This window comes from Oncorhynchus mykiss, chromosome 7 (assembly GCF_057628025.1).
Source record: "Oncorhynchus mykiss isolate SJ-2025 chromosome 7, ASM5762802v1, whole genome shotgun sequence".
Classification (NCBI taxonomy): domain Eukaryota; kingdom Metazoa; phylum Chordata; class Actinopteri; order Salmoniformes; family Salmonidae; genus Oncorhynchus; species Oncorhynchus mykiss.
The window spans coordinates 79,909,981-79,927,333 of NC_143028.1; the positions used below are offsets into that span (position 1 = coordinate 79,909,981).

Below are 17,353 nucleotides of genomic sequence, written 5' to 3' on the forward strand. Positions count from 1 at the left end.
ATATTCTCTAAAATGGCGGGGTACATTTATTTGCATTAACTATGAAAACATACAATTTCAAAACGAGATAATTATGAAGCCTGGAATTTGTGTGTTTTTGCTGTGCATCTCAAATGAACTATCATTAAAAAAAAGGGCCAGAACAAGAGACAAAAAAGAGCTTTGTTCAAGTCTTCTGCTATTATCTGAACGTATTTTTTTCCTTCTGCTTCCTGAAGTCAAAAGTAGGCTACACTGTAGAACAATCTGCACTAAATGCAATGTAAATGAGTAATTCTACTAGCCAGGGAGGTGCTGGTGTTTTTTCACACTAACCAGCTCTACTCTCAGCCCTGTCCTGTTTGGCAAGACGGGATGTGTCCCAAATGACACCCTATTCCTTATACCTTTGCAAAGGCTCTGGTCAAAAGTAGCGAACAAGACATGGAATAAGGTGCCATTTTGTACACTGCCAGGGACAAGAAAGCTGGTTCCCGATCTAACAGACTGCCACACCATGGCTACTATTATATAAAATAATATATCCATATTAAACACAAAGGTTTACCTCTCCATGTGCTGTTGTCTCCTCATTGGGGCCTATATAGACTGTTGTCTCCTCATTGGGGCCTATATAGACTGTTGTCTCCTCATTGGGGCCTATATAGACTGTTGTCTCCTCATTGGGGCCTATATAGACTGTTGTCTCCTCATTGGGGCCTATATAGACTGTTGTCTCCTCATTGGGGCCTATACAGACTGTTGTCTCCTCATTGGGGCCTATATAGACTGTTGTCTCCTCATTGGGGCCTATACAGACTGTTGTCTCCTCATTGGGGCCTATATAGACTGTTGTCTCCTCATTGGGGCCTATACAGACTGTTGTCTCCTCATTGGGGCCTATACAGACTGTTGTCTCCTCATTGGGGCCTATATAGAGCGATGTGTTGTTAAAAAAAAAAAAATGGTCAGCTAAGCACATTGGAGCAACATGGGAGATTGACAGCGCAGGACTTAACTGCCTTGGCTCACGGGTTGGGTTGACTGACAACAAAACACCAGCCGAGAGACGAGTCAACTCATATCTCCTACCCCATTTCCTATTTAGTGCTCTAGTCAGATGCAGTCTGTCTTTTTGATGTCCTTTGTCATGGTTTAAAGACAAGCAATGACCCACAGCACATATTGAAACTCACCCAAACATAAACAGATATCAGCTATACCAAACACACAGGTAGGTTGACATGGTATTTTAAGATGGGGAATTTAGCTATACTGAAAAAAACAACATGCAACAATTTCACTGAGTTACAGTTCATATAAGGAAATCAATCAAATTGAAATAAATTCATTAGGCCCTAATCTATGCATTTCACCTAACTTGGCAGGGGCGCAGCCATGGGTGGGCATAGGCCCACCCCACTTGGGTGCCAGGCCCAGCCAACCAGAATGAGTTTCTCTCCACAAAAGGGCTTTATTACAGACAGAAATACTCAGTTTCATCAGCAATCCGGGTAGCTGGTCTCAGACGATGTGGAGATCCCGGGCTGGCGTTGTTACACACGGTCTGTGGTTGTGAGGCCGGTTGGACGTACTGCCAAAACAAAAAAACGACATTGAGGCGGCTTATGGTAGAGAATTGAACATTCAATTCTCTGGCAGGAACTGTGGTGGAGATTCCTGTAGTCAGCATGCCAATTGCACGCTCCCTTAAAACTTCAGACATCTGTGGCATTGCTTTGTGTGACAAAACTGCACAGTTTAGAGAGTGGCCTTCTATTGCCCCCCCAGCACAAGGTGAACCTGTGGAATGATCATGCTGTTTAATCAGCTTCTTGATATGCCACTTGGCAAAAGAAGAAATGCTCACTAACAAGGATGTAAACACATTTGTGCCCAACATTTTTGAGAAACACTTGTACATACGGAACCGGTCTGGCATCTTTTATGAAACCAACCCTTTACATGTCGAGTTCATATTTTTGTTTCAGTAGAATTAAATGTATATAGGCAGAATCAGCTGCCTTGGGATAACTATTTAAATAGGTTACTATTTATAACCTAATTATTCCACTACTGTAGTTAACCCATCCACCATGTCCATACTTCTCTTTTCAAAATGTTTGAGTGGGTCAGTAGCATTGTAAAAGACACAGACAGACAGACAGACATGCTCTAAAGGCCAGCTAAGCGGTTCAGTTCCCTGGGTCTTCCATTCTTATGTGACGTCATTTCAACCAACTTCCTCATTATCCTTACAACCCCACTCTTTTCCAACTAATAACCCCATAATAAAAAAAAAAGGACAGCATTGTCAGTGATTTAAAACGGGCCAAACCTGCGAGTCGTGTATATGGTTTAAACCAGACAAGAAGGTAAATGAAGAGTGACAATAGTATCATGAACCCATTCTGAAGAAGACACCCAGAGGGGGGGTGGGGGGGGTCAGCCATTTTGGGAAAAAGCCACAGCAGACAGACTGACTGAGCCGGTGTCCCAAATGGCACCCGATCCCCTATATAGTGCAGTACTTTAGACCAGAGCCCTATAGGTCCTGGTCAAAAGTAGTGCACTACAAAGGGGATAGGGGGCCATTTGGGGCACAGTTATCTACCTTGTTGTATTTGCTAAACACACACAGTGACAACTGATTTAGGACTCAGTCCCGAAAACCTGGGGGGGGGGGTTGAATAAAACAGGTGCTCTTGTTGTGATGAGCTTACTTAAAAGCCAGGGTTTCATTGACATTATATTACACAGACTCTTTCCTGTGTGTTTCTCAGGACACCTGGGGGGGGGTGGAGTCTGTCTTACCTGTCGAAGGTGACACAGGACAGAAGGGCAACACTTACCCAAGTGAGTCTGAACCTTGTTTCCCAGGCAACAGAGGGCTATCTATCCCCACTTAAGACATACTTTGTGGAACTGGAACAGGCAGAATGAAAACATGGTTCCAAAATCCACATTATATTTTTTTTTTTTTTTTTTTTTTGTGTTTTTACAGGGACCCACCAATATGGCGGCACAATAGATTGAAAATGTATCTAGCACACAGAACACTAACAATACAGTGGCTTCAGAGTAAATAGGCAGAGAACAACAATTACTTGAAAATGTTCTGAGCCAGCGGTCAACCCATGAGCCAAGCACTTCTTCTACCGGGTATTAGGTCATAACCACCGAAAGCACAGAGTGGATCAACAACCGTGATCCCAAACAACCCTGTCCCAGTCACCCCCCCCCCCCCAAACCCCCCCACCTGCTTCCCCATCCCTCCTTCAGGGGGGGTGGCTCAGAATTTCTATCAATAATGTGTTTAAATCATACAATAGTCCTGTAGCTGACCCTCTGCTCTCCTTCATCTCTCCTCTCTCACTCCTGGGCGATGCTCCGCAGCACGTACTTCACCGTGTAGGCAAACGCCGCGAACCCTACAATCACAAACAGGTTGGCCAAGGCGCCGCCCAGCAGTCCGTGGTTCCGATTGGCCTGCTGGAGGCCGGGGGCAGGGTTAGCGGGGCCCAGAGGGCCGTGGCCTCCGTTGAGGGCGGGGATTCCGTAGTTGCCGTGTTGAGGGTCGCCGTCAGGAACCACGTCGGGGAGGGGGAGGGGACGGGCACTCAACTCCTCCTGGGCCTTCTGTTTCTGCTTTATCTCCTGGAGAGAGAGGGAGGGATGGAGAGAGATTGAGGGAGGGATGGACAGGGGAGCGAGGATAGAGAGAGAGGAGGCAGAAATGGAACAGGGACGGGTGGAGCAGGGTGACGACGGGTGGACGGGTGGAGCAGGGACGACGGATGGAGCAGGGTGACGGATGGATCAGGGACGACGGATGGAAAAGACGAAGTGCAAAAGGATGAAAGCCTGCAGTCAAAACAAGCCAGTAATAGAATCCGCTGGGTGGATGAAATTGTGATCTCGTGTCGGGTTTCCCCACAGTGAATCAGCTGTAGAGCTAGCAGCAAAAACCAGAACGTGTACCCAGGGGGGCCCGAGGTTCAGAAATACTGCTCTAGTATATGTTGCCTTTTAGTTTACTCATAGCATTATCAGTCTTTATTGTCATATCATTATCAGTCTTTATTGTCATAGCATTATCAGTCTTTAGTGTATTGTCATAGTATTATCCGTCTTGTTTATTGTCATAGTGGAATCCGTATTTGTTATGGTATCCGTCTTTAGTAAATGATTTCCATGCAGACTCACATCAACGGCATCAGGAAACAATTCACAGAAAACCTTCTCCTTTAGGTTGAAAGCCAAGCTCTGGGCTGACAGCTGTCGTTTCTGGAGGAAATAAACAAAAACAAGAAATAACCAAAAGAACCAACAATTTGAATTACATTTACATCTTATCCAGAGTGACTTAACGTTAGAACATTCATCTTAAAGGGATAGCTCGGGATTTTGTCAGAACATTCATTTTAAAGGGATAGCTCAGGATTTTGGCAAGTAAGTATTTGATATACTTCTCTCCAGAGGTGAATGAACTCATGGATACCATTTTTATTTGTCTCCGTGTCCAGGATTAAGGAAATTCAATGTAGTTTCACAAGCCAATGCTAACTGGCGTTAGCGCAATGAGTGTTAGTCTACAGGAACAGCTAGTGTGTGTGTGCACACACTTAATTTCTCCATATTTTGTTAAGTTCCAGCCTTATTCTAAAATGGATTAAATATAAATCCTGAATCAATCTAAACACAATACCCCATAATGTAAAAGCGAAAAAAAACAGGTTTTTGAAATGTTTTAACGTTTATTAAAAATAAATAACAGAAATACCTTATTTACATAAGTATTCAGACCCTTTGCTATGAGACTCGAAATTGAGCTCAGGTGCATCCCGTTTCCATTGATCATCCTTGAGAGGTTTCTAAAACTTGACTAGAGTCCACTTATGGTAAATTCAATTGATTGGACATGATTTGGAAAGGCACACACCTGTCTATATAAGGTCCCACAGTTGACAGTGCATGTCAGAGCAAAAACCAAGGCTGGAGGTTTAAAGAATTGTCCGTAGAGCTCCGAGACAGGATTGTGTCGAAGGCACAGATCTGGGGAAGGGTACCAAAAACATTTCTGCAGCATTGAAGGTCCATAAGAACACAGTGGCCTCCATCATTCATAAATAGAAGAAGTTTAGAACCAGCAAGACTCTTCCTAGAGCTGGCCGCCTGGCCAAACTGAGCAATCGGGGGAGAAGGGCCTTGGTCAGGGAGGTGACCAAGAACCCGATGGTCACTGACCGAGCTCCAGAGTTCCTCTGTGGAGATGGGAGAACCTTCCAGAACGAGCACCAAGTCTGCAACACTCCACCAATCAGGCCTTCAGGGTTCAGTGGGCAGGCGAAAGCCACTCTGTGAAAGGCATGATTCTCTGGTCTGATGAACCAAGACTGAACTCTTTGGCCTGAAACCTACGTCAGGGACTGGGAGATGAGTCAAAGTACAGAGTGATCCTTGATGAAAACCTGCTCCAGAGCACTCAGAACCTCAGACTGGGGCGAAGGTTCACCTTCCAACAGGACAACGACCCTAAGCACACAGCAAAGACAACGCAGGAGCGGCTTCGGGACAAGTCTCTGAATGTCCTTGAGTGGCCCAGCCAGAGTTCGGACTTGAACTCAATCGAAAACCTACGGGGAACCTGAAAATAGCTGTGCAGCGACGCTCCCCATCCAACCTGACAGAGCTTGAGAAACTCCCCAAATACAGGTGTGCCAAGCTTGTAGTGTCATACCCAAGAAGACTCCAGGCTGTAATCACTGCCAAAGGGGCTTCGGCAAAGTACTGAGTAAAGGGTCTGAATACTTATGTAAATGTGATATGTTTTTAATATTCAATACATTTGCAAGAATGTATAAAAACATGTTTTTGGTTGGTCATCATGGGGCATTGTGTGTAGATTGATGAGGGATTTTATTTTATTTTAGAATAAGGCTGTAACATAAAATGCAGAAAAAGTCGAAGGGTCTGAATGCACTTTAATAGTGAATACAGTGTGTGTGTCTTAATAGATCACACACACACACACACACACACACACACACACACACAGAGAGAGAAAAGTTGACACACCTGCTCCTTCAAGATTTATTTAGACATCAACACATATGGAATCATGTAGTAACCAAAAAAAGTAAATAGATAGATTATTCAAATTAGCCACAATTTGCCTCGATGACAGCGTTGCACTCTTGGCATTCTCTCAACCAGCTTCACCTGGAATGCTTTTCCAACAGTCTTGAAGGAGTTCCCACATATGCTGAGCACTTGTTGGCTGCTTTTCCTTCACTCTGCGGTCCAACTCATCCCAAATCATCTCAATTGGGTTGAGGTCGGGTGATTGTGGAGGCCAGGCCATCTGATGCAGCACTCCATCACTCTCCTTCTTGGTCAAATAACCCTTACACAGCCTGGAGGTGTGTTGGGTCATCAAACAACTACCTCTTTCCCTACTGTATTTAATTAATTAATTTATGCTCCTTTGCACCCCATTATTTTTATTTCTACTTTGCACATTCTCCCATTGCAAATCTACCATTCCAGTGTTTTACTTGCTATATTGTATTTACTTTGCCACCAAATCTCAGATCTCAGATTTGGACTCAACACAAAGGACAGATTTCCACCGGTCTAATGTCCATTAATCATGTTTCTTGGCCCAAGCAAGTATCTTCTTCTTATTGGTGTCCTTTAGTAGTGGTTTCGTTGCAGCAATTCGACCATGAAGTCCTGATTCACACAGCCTCCTCTGAACAGTTGACGTTGAGATGTGTTACTTGAACTCTGTGAAGCATTTATTTGGGCTGCAATTTCTGAGGCTGGTAACTCTAATGAATTTATCCTCTGCAGCAAATATAACTCTGGGTCTTCCATTCCTGTAGGGTTCTGGAAATGTTCCATTTTGTCTGACCGACGTGTTAAATTAATGATGGACAAGAGCGCACAAAGATGTCAAGGCAAAGGGTGGCTACTTTGAAGAATCTCAAATATTTTTATTTGTTGAACACTTTTTGGTTACTACATGATTCCATGTGTTATTTCATAGTTTTGATGTCTTCACTATTATTCTACAATGTATAAAATAGTACAAATAAAGAAAACACACACAATATTTTGTATTTCTTTCGGATTTTTCGAGGGGCCGGCAATGATTTAGCAGTGGAGGGAAATTAAAACCTAGGAGGAGGAGGAAGAATCGTTCAGACTGGCTAAGGAGAGTTTATGACTGACATCCTGTCCCTGTCAGGGTGTTGTAGTTGTAGTAGCAGCTAGGGGCTTATTTCAGACAGTCCCTGTCAGGGTGTACTAGTAGCAGCAGCAGCTAGGGGCTTATTTCAGACAGTCCCTGTCAGGGTGTACTAGTAGTAGCTAGGGGCTTATTTCAGACAGTCCCTGTCAGGGTGTACTAGTAGCAGCCAGGGGCTTATTTCTGACAGTCCCTGTCAGGGTGTAGTAGTAGCAGCCAGGGGCTTATTTCAGACAGTCCCTGTCAGGGTGTAGTAGTAGTAGTAGCTAGGGGCTTATTTCAGACAGTCCCTGTCAGGGTGTACTAGTAGCAGCCAGGGGCTTATTTCAGACAGTCCCTGTCAGGGTGTAGTAGTAGCAGCCAGGGGCTTATTTCAGACAGTCCCTGTCAGGGTGTTGTTTTAGTAGTAGTATCAGCAGCTAGGGGCTTATTTCAGACAGTCCTTGTCAGGGTGTTGTTGTAGTGGTATCAGTAGCTAGGGGCTTATTTCAGACAGTCCTTGTCAGGGTGTAGTAGTAGTAGCAGCTAGGGGCTTATTTCAGACAGTCCCTGTCAGGGTGTAGTAGTAGTAGTAGCTAGGGACTTATTTCAGACAGTCCCTGTCAGGGTGTAGTAGTAGTAGTAGCTAGGGGCTTATTTCAGACAGTCCCTGTCAGGGTGTAGTAGTAGTAGTAGCTAGGGGCTTATTTCAGACAGTCCCTGTCAGGGTGTAGTAGTAGCAGCCAGGGGCTTATTTCAGACAGTCCCTGTCAGGGTGTAGTAGTAGCTAGGGGCTTATTTCAGACAGTCCCTGTCAGGGTGTAGTAGTAGTAGTAGCTAGGGGTTTATTTCAGACAGTCCCTGTCAGGGTGTACTAGTAGCAGCCAGGGGCTTATTTCAGACAGTCCTTGTCAGGGTGTAGTAGTAGCTAGGGGCTTATTTCAGACAGTCCCTGTCAGGGTGTAGTAGTAGTAGTAGCTAGGGGTTTATTTCAGACAGTCCCTGTCAGGGTGTAGTAGTAGTAGTAGCTAGGGGTTTATTTCAGACAGTCCCTGTCAGGGTGTAGTAGTAGTAGTAGCTAGGGGCTTATTTCAGACAGTCCCTGTCAGGGTGTAGTAGTAGTAGTAGCTAGGGGCTTATTTCAGACAGTCCTTGTCAGGGTGTAGCAGTAGTAGTGTCGCCCTATGTAAAAGCATGTTTATATCATATTCGGCATAGTGGGTTATGTCACATTTGACATGGGTGATTATGTCACACAGTTATGCCACATTTATGAACCCTTCATAAAACCATAACATATGGTTATAGATGCTTTGTAACATATTCATGTAGTGCTTACGAAGGCTTTATAAGCTGAATGTAATAAAGCTAATGGTCTAATATTAAAAAAGGGACAATCGTCCATTGCTACATCAAGTTTTTTGAAAACCTTTTAAATGAATGATATATATAGCCATTGATTGTTGAAGAATATAACTTTATACTGGAAAGGCTTTCATGAGCTTTTAGTTCAACTGTTGTGCCCCATCAGAACCCAAATAGAAGCTGGTTTTTAACTCCGTTGTTTGTAAAACAATAGAATTGTATTACACCATGGTGGATCCCTTGTATCCATAGCCCCTGTCTAATCAACTGATAGAACACACACAGAATAATAAATGACATTGTCAATATGAACTCACAGTGTAGTCAGAGGTCTCGATGCTGCCCAGAGTAGGGCCTTTCTCCACCATGAAGCTGAGCAGACCAGTCAGGATGGTGGAGACGGACCAGGCTGGGTTCCACGTGTCCGGGTGGAAATCAGTGATGGACAGACATAACCTGGGGGGGGGGAAGAGATACAGTGTGACACACTCAGTCACCGCAGCACTCAGGAAAAAAAAGACAGCATGAAAAACAGATGCAATGATTTAACAGAAAAATACCGTAGTTCCATAGTTTAAACCCTGAGATTAAATGACATCCGTTTAGGATATGTACTGAAGATTGTACTTAATTGTGTTAGTAGGGTTGGGGTCAATTCAATTTCAATTCAGGATGTACACAGAAATTCCTATTTTAATTCTCTTCAATGAGGAAAATATGGAATTTGGTTTATTTTCTGAATTTCCTGGAATTGACCCCAGCCCTGGTCATTGGTTCAATAACATCTTTTGGGTAATTCAATCAAATTAAGTTTTTAAAACCTCTTTTTAGTTGTCACATGTGCTTTCCAGATACCCAGCCTAAAACCTCAGAGAGCAAGCAATCCAGAAGCACAGTGGCTAGAAAAAAAAATCCCTAGAAAAGCAGGAACCTAAGAGAGGAACCTAGAGAGGAACCTAGAGAGGAACCTAGAGAGGAACCTAGAGAGGAACCTAGAGAGGAACCTAGAGAGGAACCTAGAGAGGAACCTAGAGAGGAACCAGGGGGAAAAAACCCTAGAAAAGCAGGAACCTAGGAAGAAAACTAGAGAGGAACCAGGCTCTGACAGGTTGCCAATCCTCTTCTGGCTGTACCGGGCATAGAGGAACCAGGCTCTGAGATAGAAACTCCCTAGATAAGGCAGAAATCTAGAGAGGAGCCAGGGGGAAAACTCCCTAGAATGTGATTTTAATTTGATTCTTACCGTGTGTTACACTTAAATCTCCCGTTAGGTGTGATCATGTAGATGCTGGGTGGTTTAAAGGGGAAGTCCCGAGGGAATATTAGTTTGCCATGATAATATCCCCCTGTGGAACAAAGAATCAAGACATTCAATAAATTCAATTACAATTTACTGTAACAACAATATTGTCAATTTAGTCAGACACAGAATTTAGTCAGACACAGAATTTAAAAAAGCTCAATACAACACCAGTTAGTATGAGATCATTTAAATCAGGGCTCTCCAAACCTGTTCCTGGAGAGATACCGTCCTATAGGTTTTCACCTCAAACTTAATCTAGAGCACCCAATTCTGATAATTAGCTGGTTGAGGAGATGTATCAGGCTAGTTTACAACTGGGCTTGGAGCAAAAACCTACAGGAGGTTAGCTTTCCAGGAACTGGGTTGGAGAGCCTCAATTTAAAGTGATATTATTCAGAGTACTGTACTATATGTAAAAGTGCATTTATCTACCTTCGTATGGAGTTTTCTCAGGACCTCGAACAACATAGTGCCTGGAGAGAGAGGGGGTGAAAAATCACATCATGGAAAACGCAATTGGTGAACAACTAAGAAAACCCATGACTGATTTGGCTAACAACAAGTGTACTATTTATTCATACTATAAAAGATCCTGTTCATTCATCACATTCTCTAAAGAGACCTCGGGTGCATCTCAATAGTCAAGATTCACAGCAAGCAATCACCATCCTCCAGTATTTTCACCAATCCTGTTTTCATATCAGTGCACATGAAGGAGAGAAAGAGAGAAGAGACCAGGCGAGGAATGAAAGGTATTGAGACTCAGCTCTTAAAAATCCTGGGCCCATATTAAAAAAGCATCAGAGTAGGAGTTCTGATATAGGATCAGACCCCCCCCCCCCCCTCTAGATCATAATGAATAAGTAATGCACAGGGGGACCTGATCCTAGATCAGCACTCCTCCTCTGAGAGGCTCTATCGATATGTGAGAGCCCTTTACCATTCGAGGATGTTGGATGGTAGGGGTTCAGCACAGATGTAAGGCACAGGGTCTTTCTTTATCCTGAGGTAGTCCTGCTTTAGTCTCTGGGTGGCTGTGGTCGGTGCCCTCTTATTCCCGTGGTTGTTCATCTACAGGCAGAGAGTTCCTTAGACAGACACCACACACACAGTTCATTAGAAATTACACTACATCATTAATCATCTTTACAAGGATTAGATTAACTGTGTATTAATCCGTTTTCCTTTGAGTCATGGATTAAAAATTGTAAAAAAAAAAAATACTAGCTCACACCTCATCTTGAAGCAGGTGACTTGGGACCCAAATTATCATAAGAAGCAGGTATTAATGGGAATGTTATGGATAATAAAAATCTGTCAACATATTGAATGCCAAGGATTACGTAAGGCTAAACAAATGTCACTTCTCCAATGTTGAGAGACACACAGTGCAGGGCTGTAAACTACTTAATAGAATGACTGATACGAGTTAACAGGATTTGTTAGGTCGCCAACTAGCTTGATTGGCATAATTAGTACCTGAATTCTAAGTTACATGATATCGGATGATACTCATTGACATTTATATGGTACTTGATGAACAACCGACACCAAGTGATGATCAACGAGACGAGCGAGTTTACGGTCTTTACGTACCTGGAAATAGCGCAATTTTTTGATAAATTAGCTAGTTAGTTACTAAGGAAAGTAAACCAACCGAGAGGGGGGATTTATTAATCCTATATGTAGCTAGCAGACACATACTGTATCTCCATGGGTTGGTGGATAACGTTAGCTCTGACTGAGTGCTGGTTAGGTAACCGGAAAACCGAGAAAAAAAAAATATATATATATATTTCCAGCGTCAAGGTTACGCGTGGTTCGCTGAAAACCTCCGATTATAAACAACTCATGTATTAAGCTATTAAAAGCGTTGTGCTAGCTACTTAATCAGCTGCTTGCCACGAACCTAGATAGCTAACTGGTCAATTAAAATAAAATGGAATGATAGGAAGAAACGGCTAGCTAGCAGCTAATGCTATCGCTGTAACTAGCTAGGCCGTTGCGTCGACATTATTAGCTAGCTAGCTAACGTTAGCCTCTAAACAAAACAACAACAAAAAAACTGAACATAAATCATTCGATTAGAGAAATATACCTCTTTCTTCGTGGAAAGACTCGATGGTGAGTCGTCGTTTTTTTCTTCTTCCACAAATCGTGAATACGGGCTACTAAAAAAACAAACACCGACGTTTTGGGACTAGTAACGTTATCCTGCCAGCAGCACAAACAATGAACTTTTATTTTTATATTTTTTTTGTTGCACCGGTGACGTCTCAATCAAATACTTCCGCCGACGTCGTCTTTCCGCATCTGTAAAAGTTGGAAGGTGGTAGATTGTCAATTGTTTATAATCTAAATATACTGGTGTTCCCTCATGTACTTTCTATATTGATTTGTTGTTAGTAAATATATATATATACATAAATAAAAATACATAAAAAAGGTGGCAGAGCCAGGAGTTGTGTTGTGTCAGACCATGAGACATGTTTTGTGTCGCACTGCTTTGCTTTATTCTTGGCCAGGTCCCAGTTATAAATGATAACTTGTTTTCGACTAGCCTACCTGGTTAAATAAAGGTGAAATAAATAAATAAAATTATAAAAAAATATTATTAGTGCCTAAAATAAGGAGTTCAATACATAAACAAAACAATAAAATATTTCCTGATCTTTCTTTTATCTCAGACACTTCAGAACAAACTTCCTTTAGATTTTTGGGGAACTATCTGTTTATCCGTGTAAAAATGATCAATTAAATTTTTTAAAGGTGTTTGCGATGATGTGAAAAGCATCATCATCATCATACCGCATCAGTTAAAAAATATAAAAATCGATATTCCTCGTTTAGCATGTTTTTGCAGGGGACTCTTATTTATATATATATATATATATATATATATATAACGTCATCGTGCTGCCAGCATAATATCCTGCTGCTAGGAGAACGGTAATCGCTTCGCCTGCGTGTTTCACTATGTCTAATCTGCAGTAGGGGGGGAGTGATGCACATGCCCTCTGCACTTGTTGTTACAATGTTGTCACCACAGTTATAAACTCATTGTGCAATAGTTACATTGCAACAGTCATATTAAAATATAATTTATCCAAACAAATTGAATCATATTTGCAAAAACATTACTTATAGTTTTACAATTGGATTAATACAAATAAACTATGTGCAATCCAAAGCAAAGCGTGTCAAGTGTACAAATAGTCTATTTAGAGTTAATTTAACATCATTTTGTCATTCTAAATCGTTTTTTCCCTTCTTCTTCATAAGTAAAGGATCTGACTGAATAAAACACACTAAATGTATGCATCTTGTGTTTTATATATAACATGTTGTGCTCTGTGAATAAAGGGCAATCAATGTTAGTTGTTAATTGAGGTGTGTCACTTGACCCAGAATGAGAATACTACTCAACTATTCAACTGTAATGATTATTGTTCTAATAGAGGCTTGTGGTATTTGACGATATACAGACCTGTTATTCAGGGTTGATTTATAGGTTAGGCGAACACTATTGTTATGCTACTTTAATACCGAAGTGACTTTATCGTAGCAGGTTAGGATAAATTACGTAGCATGTTAGGAGAATTAACGTGACCGGTTAGGAAGCTGAGGTTAAGATTAGGAAAAAGGGTTAGGGTTAGCAAAAATGCTTTTCTAACCTAATGTGAAAATCCCTTTTTTATCCAAAGTGGCGTGAAAAGAGTCTGTCTCGTGTAGGATAGGCTACTTCATGGTACTGTGACAAGGTAGGAACCATGGTTTCGGTCTATGTTTCCCAGGGGACTAATTAGTGGTGAACATGCAAAGTGCGTATAAAACCACCTCTTTTCTGCAGGATGAGAGCATTTTCTTGTACCTGAAAGTGTGTTTTGAGGAATAAACTGTCTTTCTTGAAGATAATTATTTAGGGTTGGTTGATTGTACTAAGGTATATGTTGACTCTGATTATCAGTGTTTGTTTGTTCAACTTTGACAATATTTAATATTACATTGTGTAAATGTATACCACTGTAATAAAATGTATTTATGTTTCAGACTGTTTTTCGTATAAATGGACCTAGAACCTTTGGTACGATACATTCTCCTTCTTCTCCTTCTTCTCCTTCTTCTTCTCCTTCTCCTTCTTCTTCTCCTTCTCCTTCTTCTTCTTCTTCTTCTTCTTCTCCTTCTCCTTCTTCTTCTCTCATTAACAGTGATAGGATGGACAGTTTGGGTATGATCCTAGACATCATCATATATCATTCACTGGGTATGACATGGGTCAAGTGTCGGCCTACAAAATGATAGATGACTCTCAAATGACCACCAGAGGGCACTATCTGCTGTCTTATTAAAAGCGTCTTACAGGGTTAAGTGTCATGCTCAAGGGCACATCAACAGATTTTTCACCAAGTCCACTCGGGGATTCGAACCAGCAACCTTTCAGGGTTATTGGCCCAATTGCTAGGCTACCTGCCGCCATGTATGATGTATACAGTCGATGTGTCTAAATCATAGAACTGTATTAAATCATCCCAATAGAATGTAGAAGAACGACCAACAGACGTTTCAATTATTTTATAGCCTCATTTATTTCCACCTGTTTGTTGCAAAATTACAATTTGTCTGAATATATATATATATTCGCACTTTCTATCTTGTATGTAGGACACATTTTATCTGTACTGTATGTGTATTTATTATGGATCCCCATTAGTTCCTGCCAAGGCAGCAGCTACTCTTCCTGGTGTTTATTATGGATCCCCATTAGTTCCTGCCAAATCAGCAGCTACTCTTCCTGGGGTTTAATATGGATCCCCATTAGTTCCTGTCAAGGCAGCAGCTACTCTTCCTGGGGTTTATTATGGATCCCATTAGTTCATGCCAAGGCAGCAGCTACTCTTACTGGGGTTTATTATGGATCCCCATTAGTTCCTGTCAAGGTAGCAGCTACTCTTCCTGGGGTTTATTATGGATCCCCATTAGTTCCTGCCAAGGCAGCAGCTACTCTTCCTGGGGTTTATTATGGATCCCCATTAGTTCCTGTCAAGGTAGCAGCTACTCTTCCTGGGGTTTATTATGGATCCCCATTAGTTCCTGCCAAGACAGCAGCTACTCTTCCTGGGGTTTATTATGGATTCCCATTAGTTCCTGTCAAGGTAGCAGCTACTCTTCCTGGGGTTTATTATGAATCCCCATTAGTTCCTGCCAAGGCAGCAGCTACTCTTCCTGGGGTTTATTATGGATCCCATTAGTTCCTGCCAAGGCAGCAGCTACTCTTCCTGGTGTTTATTATGGATCCCCATTAGTTCCTGCCAAGGCAGCAGCTACTCTTCCTGGGGTTTATTATGGATCCCCATTAGTTCCTGCAAAGGCAGCAGCTACTCTTGCTGGTGTTTATTATGGATCCCCATTAGTTCCTGCCAAGGCAGCAGCTACTCTTCCTGGTGTTTAATATGGATCCCCATTAGTTCCTGCCAAGGCAGCAGCTACTCTTCCTGGTGTTTATTATGGATCCCCATTAGTTCCTGCCAAGGCAGAAGCTACTCTTCCTGGTGTTTATTATGGATCCCCATTAGTTCCTGCCAAGGCAGCAGCTACTCTTCCTGGTGTTTATTATGGATCCCCATTAGTTCCTGCCAAGGTAGCAGCTACTCTTCCTGGGGTTTATTATGGGTCTTCATTAGTTCCTGCCGAGGCAGCAGCTACTCTTCCTGGGGTTTATTATGGATACCCATTAGTTCCTGCCAAGGCAGCAGCTACTCTTCCTGGGGTTATTATGAATCCCCATTAGTTCCTGCCAAGGCAGCAGCTACTCTTCCTGGGGTTTATTATGGATCCCCATTAGTTCCTGCCAAGGCAGCAGCTACTCTTCCTGGGGTTTATTATGGATCCCCATTAGTTCCTGCCAAGGCAGCAGCTACTCTTCCTGGGGTTTATTATGGATCCCCATTAGTTCCTGCCAAGGCAGCAACTACTCTTCCTGGGGTTTATTATGGATCCCCATTAGTTCCTACCAAGGCAGCAGCTACTCTTCCTGGGGTTTATTATGGATCCCCATTAGTTCCTGCCAAGGCAGCAGCTACTCTTCCTGGGGTTTATTATGAATCCCCATTAGTTCCTGCCAAGGCAGCAGCTACTCTTCCTGGGGTTTAATATGGATCCCCATTAGTTCCTGCCAAGGCAGCAGCTACTCTTCCTGGTGTTTATTATGGATCCCCATTAGTTCCTGCCAAGGCAGCAGCTACTCTTCCTGGTGTTTATTATGGATCCCCATTAGTTCCTGCCAAGGCAGCAGCTACTCTTCCTGGTGTTTAATATGGATCCCCATTAGTTCCTGCCAAGGCAGCAGCTACTCTTCCTGGTGTTTATTATGGATCCCCATTAGTTCCTGCCAAGGCAGCAGCTACTCTTCCTGGTGTTTATTATGGATCCCCATTAGTTCCTGCCAAGGAAGCAGCTACTCTTCCTGGGGTTTATTATGGATCCCCATTAGTTCCTGTCAAGGCAGCAGCTACTCTTCCTGGTGTTTATTATGGATCCCCATTAGATCCTGCCTAGGCAGCAGCTACTCTTCCTGGGGTTTATTATGGATCCCCATTAGTTCCTGCCAAGGCAGCAGCTACTCTTCCTGGGGTTTATTATGGATCCCCATTAGTTCCTGCCAAGGCAGCAGCTACTCTTCCTGGGGTTTATTATGGATCCCCATTAGTTCCTGCCGAGGCAACAGCTACTCTTCCTGGGGTTTATTATGGATCCCCATTAGTTCCTGTCAAGGTAGCAGCTACTCTTCCTGGGGTTTATTATGGATCCCCATTAGTTCCTGCCAAGGCAGCAGCTACTCTTCCTGGGGTTTATTATGGATCCCCATTAGTTCCTGCCGAGGCAACAGCTACTCTTCCTGGGGTTTATTATGGATCCCCATTAGTTCCTGTCAAGGTAGCAGCTACTCTTCCTGGGGTTTATTATGGATCCCCATTAGTTCCTGCCAAGGCAGCAGCTACTCTTCCTGGTGTTTATTATGGATCCCCATTGGTTCCTACCAAGGCAGCAGCTACTCTTCCTGGGGTTTATTATGGATCCCCATTAGTTCCTGCCGAGGCAGCAGCTACTCTTCCTGGGGTTTAATATGGATCCCCATTAGTTCCTGCCAAGGCAGCAGCTACTCTTCCTGGGGTTTATTATGGATCCCCATTAGTTCCTGCCAAGGCAGCAGCTACTCTTCCTGGTGTTTATTATGGATCCCCATTAGTTCCTGTCAAGACAGCAGCTACTCTTCCTGGTGTTTATTATGGATCCCCATTAGTTCCTGCCGAGGCAGCAGCTACTCTTCCTGGGGTTTATTATGGATCCCCATTAGTTCCTGCCAAGGCAGCAGCTACTCTTCCTGGGGTCCAAACACCATTAAAGCACATACATTACATATAAAACAAGAGATAAAACAGTATATAAAATAACATAATTACACCACTACATATCTA

At 42.8% G+C, this 17,353-nt stretch overlaps 1 protein-coding gene across 1 annotated transcript; it reads right to left on the bottom strand.

Moving 5' to 3' along the window:
- ube2j2 (ubiquitin-conjugating enzyme E2, J2 (UBC6 homolog, yeast)) lies at window positions 1–12,193 on the bottom strand. Its single transcript, XM_021610771.3, has 7 exons — window positions 11,977–12,193; window positions 10,819–10,966; window positions 10,311–10,351; window positions 9,819–9,921; window positions 8,893–9,031; window positions 4,186–4,266; window positions 1–3,636 (listed from the first exon to the last, which is right to left on the bottom strand). Exons 2-7 carry the CDS (start codon window positions 10,947–10,949, stop codon window positions 3,352–3,354), a joined length of 780 nt encoding a protein of 259 aa, XP_021466446.1. The 5' UTR covers window positions 10,950–10,966; window positions 11,977–12,193; the 3' UTR covers window positions 1–3,351.
- Window positions 12,194–17,353: the final 5,160 nt, after the last annotated feature.

Coding starts and splice junctions, on each gene's coding strand:
- ube2j2 (XM_021610771.3), bottom strand. CDS start 10,949: ATGAACAACCACGGGAATAAGAGGGCACCGACCACAGCCACCCAGAGA. Junction 9,032..9,818: donor AGATTTAAGTGTAACACACG/GTAAGAATCAAA, acceptor CCCCCCCCCCAG/GTTATGTCTGTCCATCACTG. Junction 4,267..8,892: donor TCGAGACCTCTGACTACACT/GTGAGTTCATAT, acceptor TATTTCCTCCAG/AAACGACAGCTGTCAGCCCA.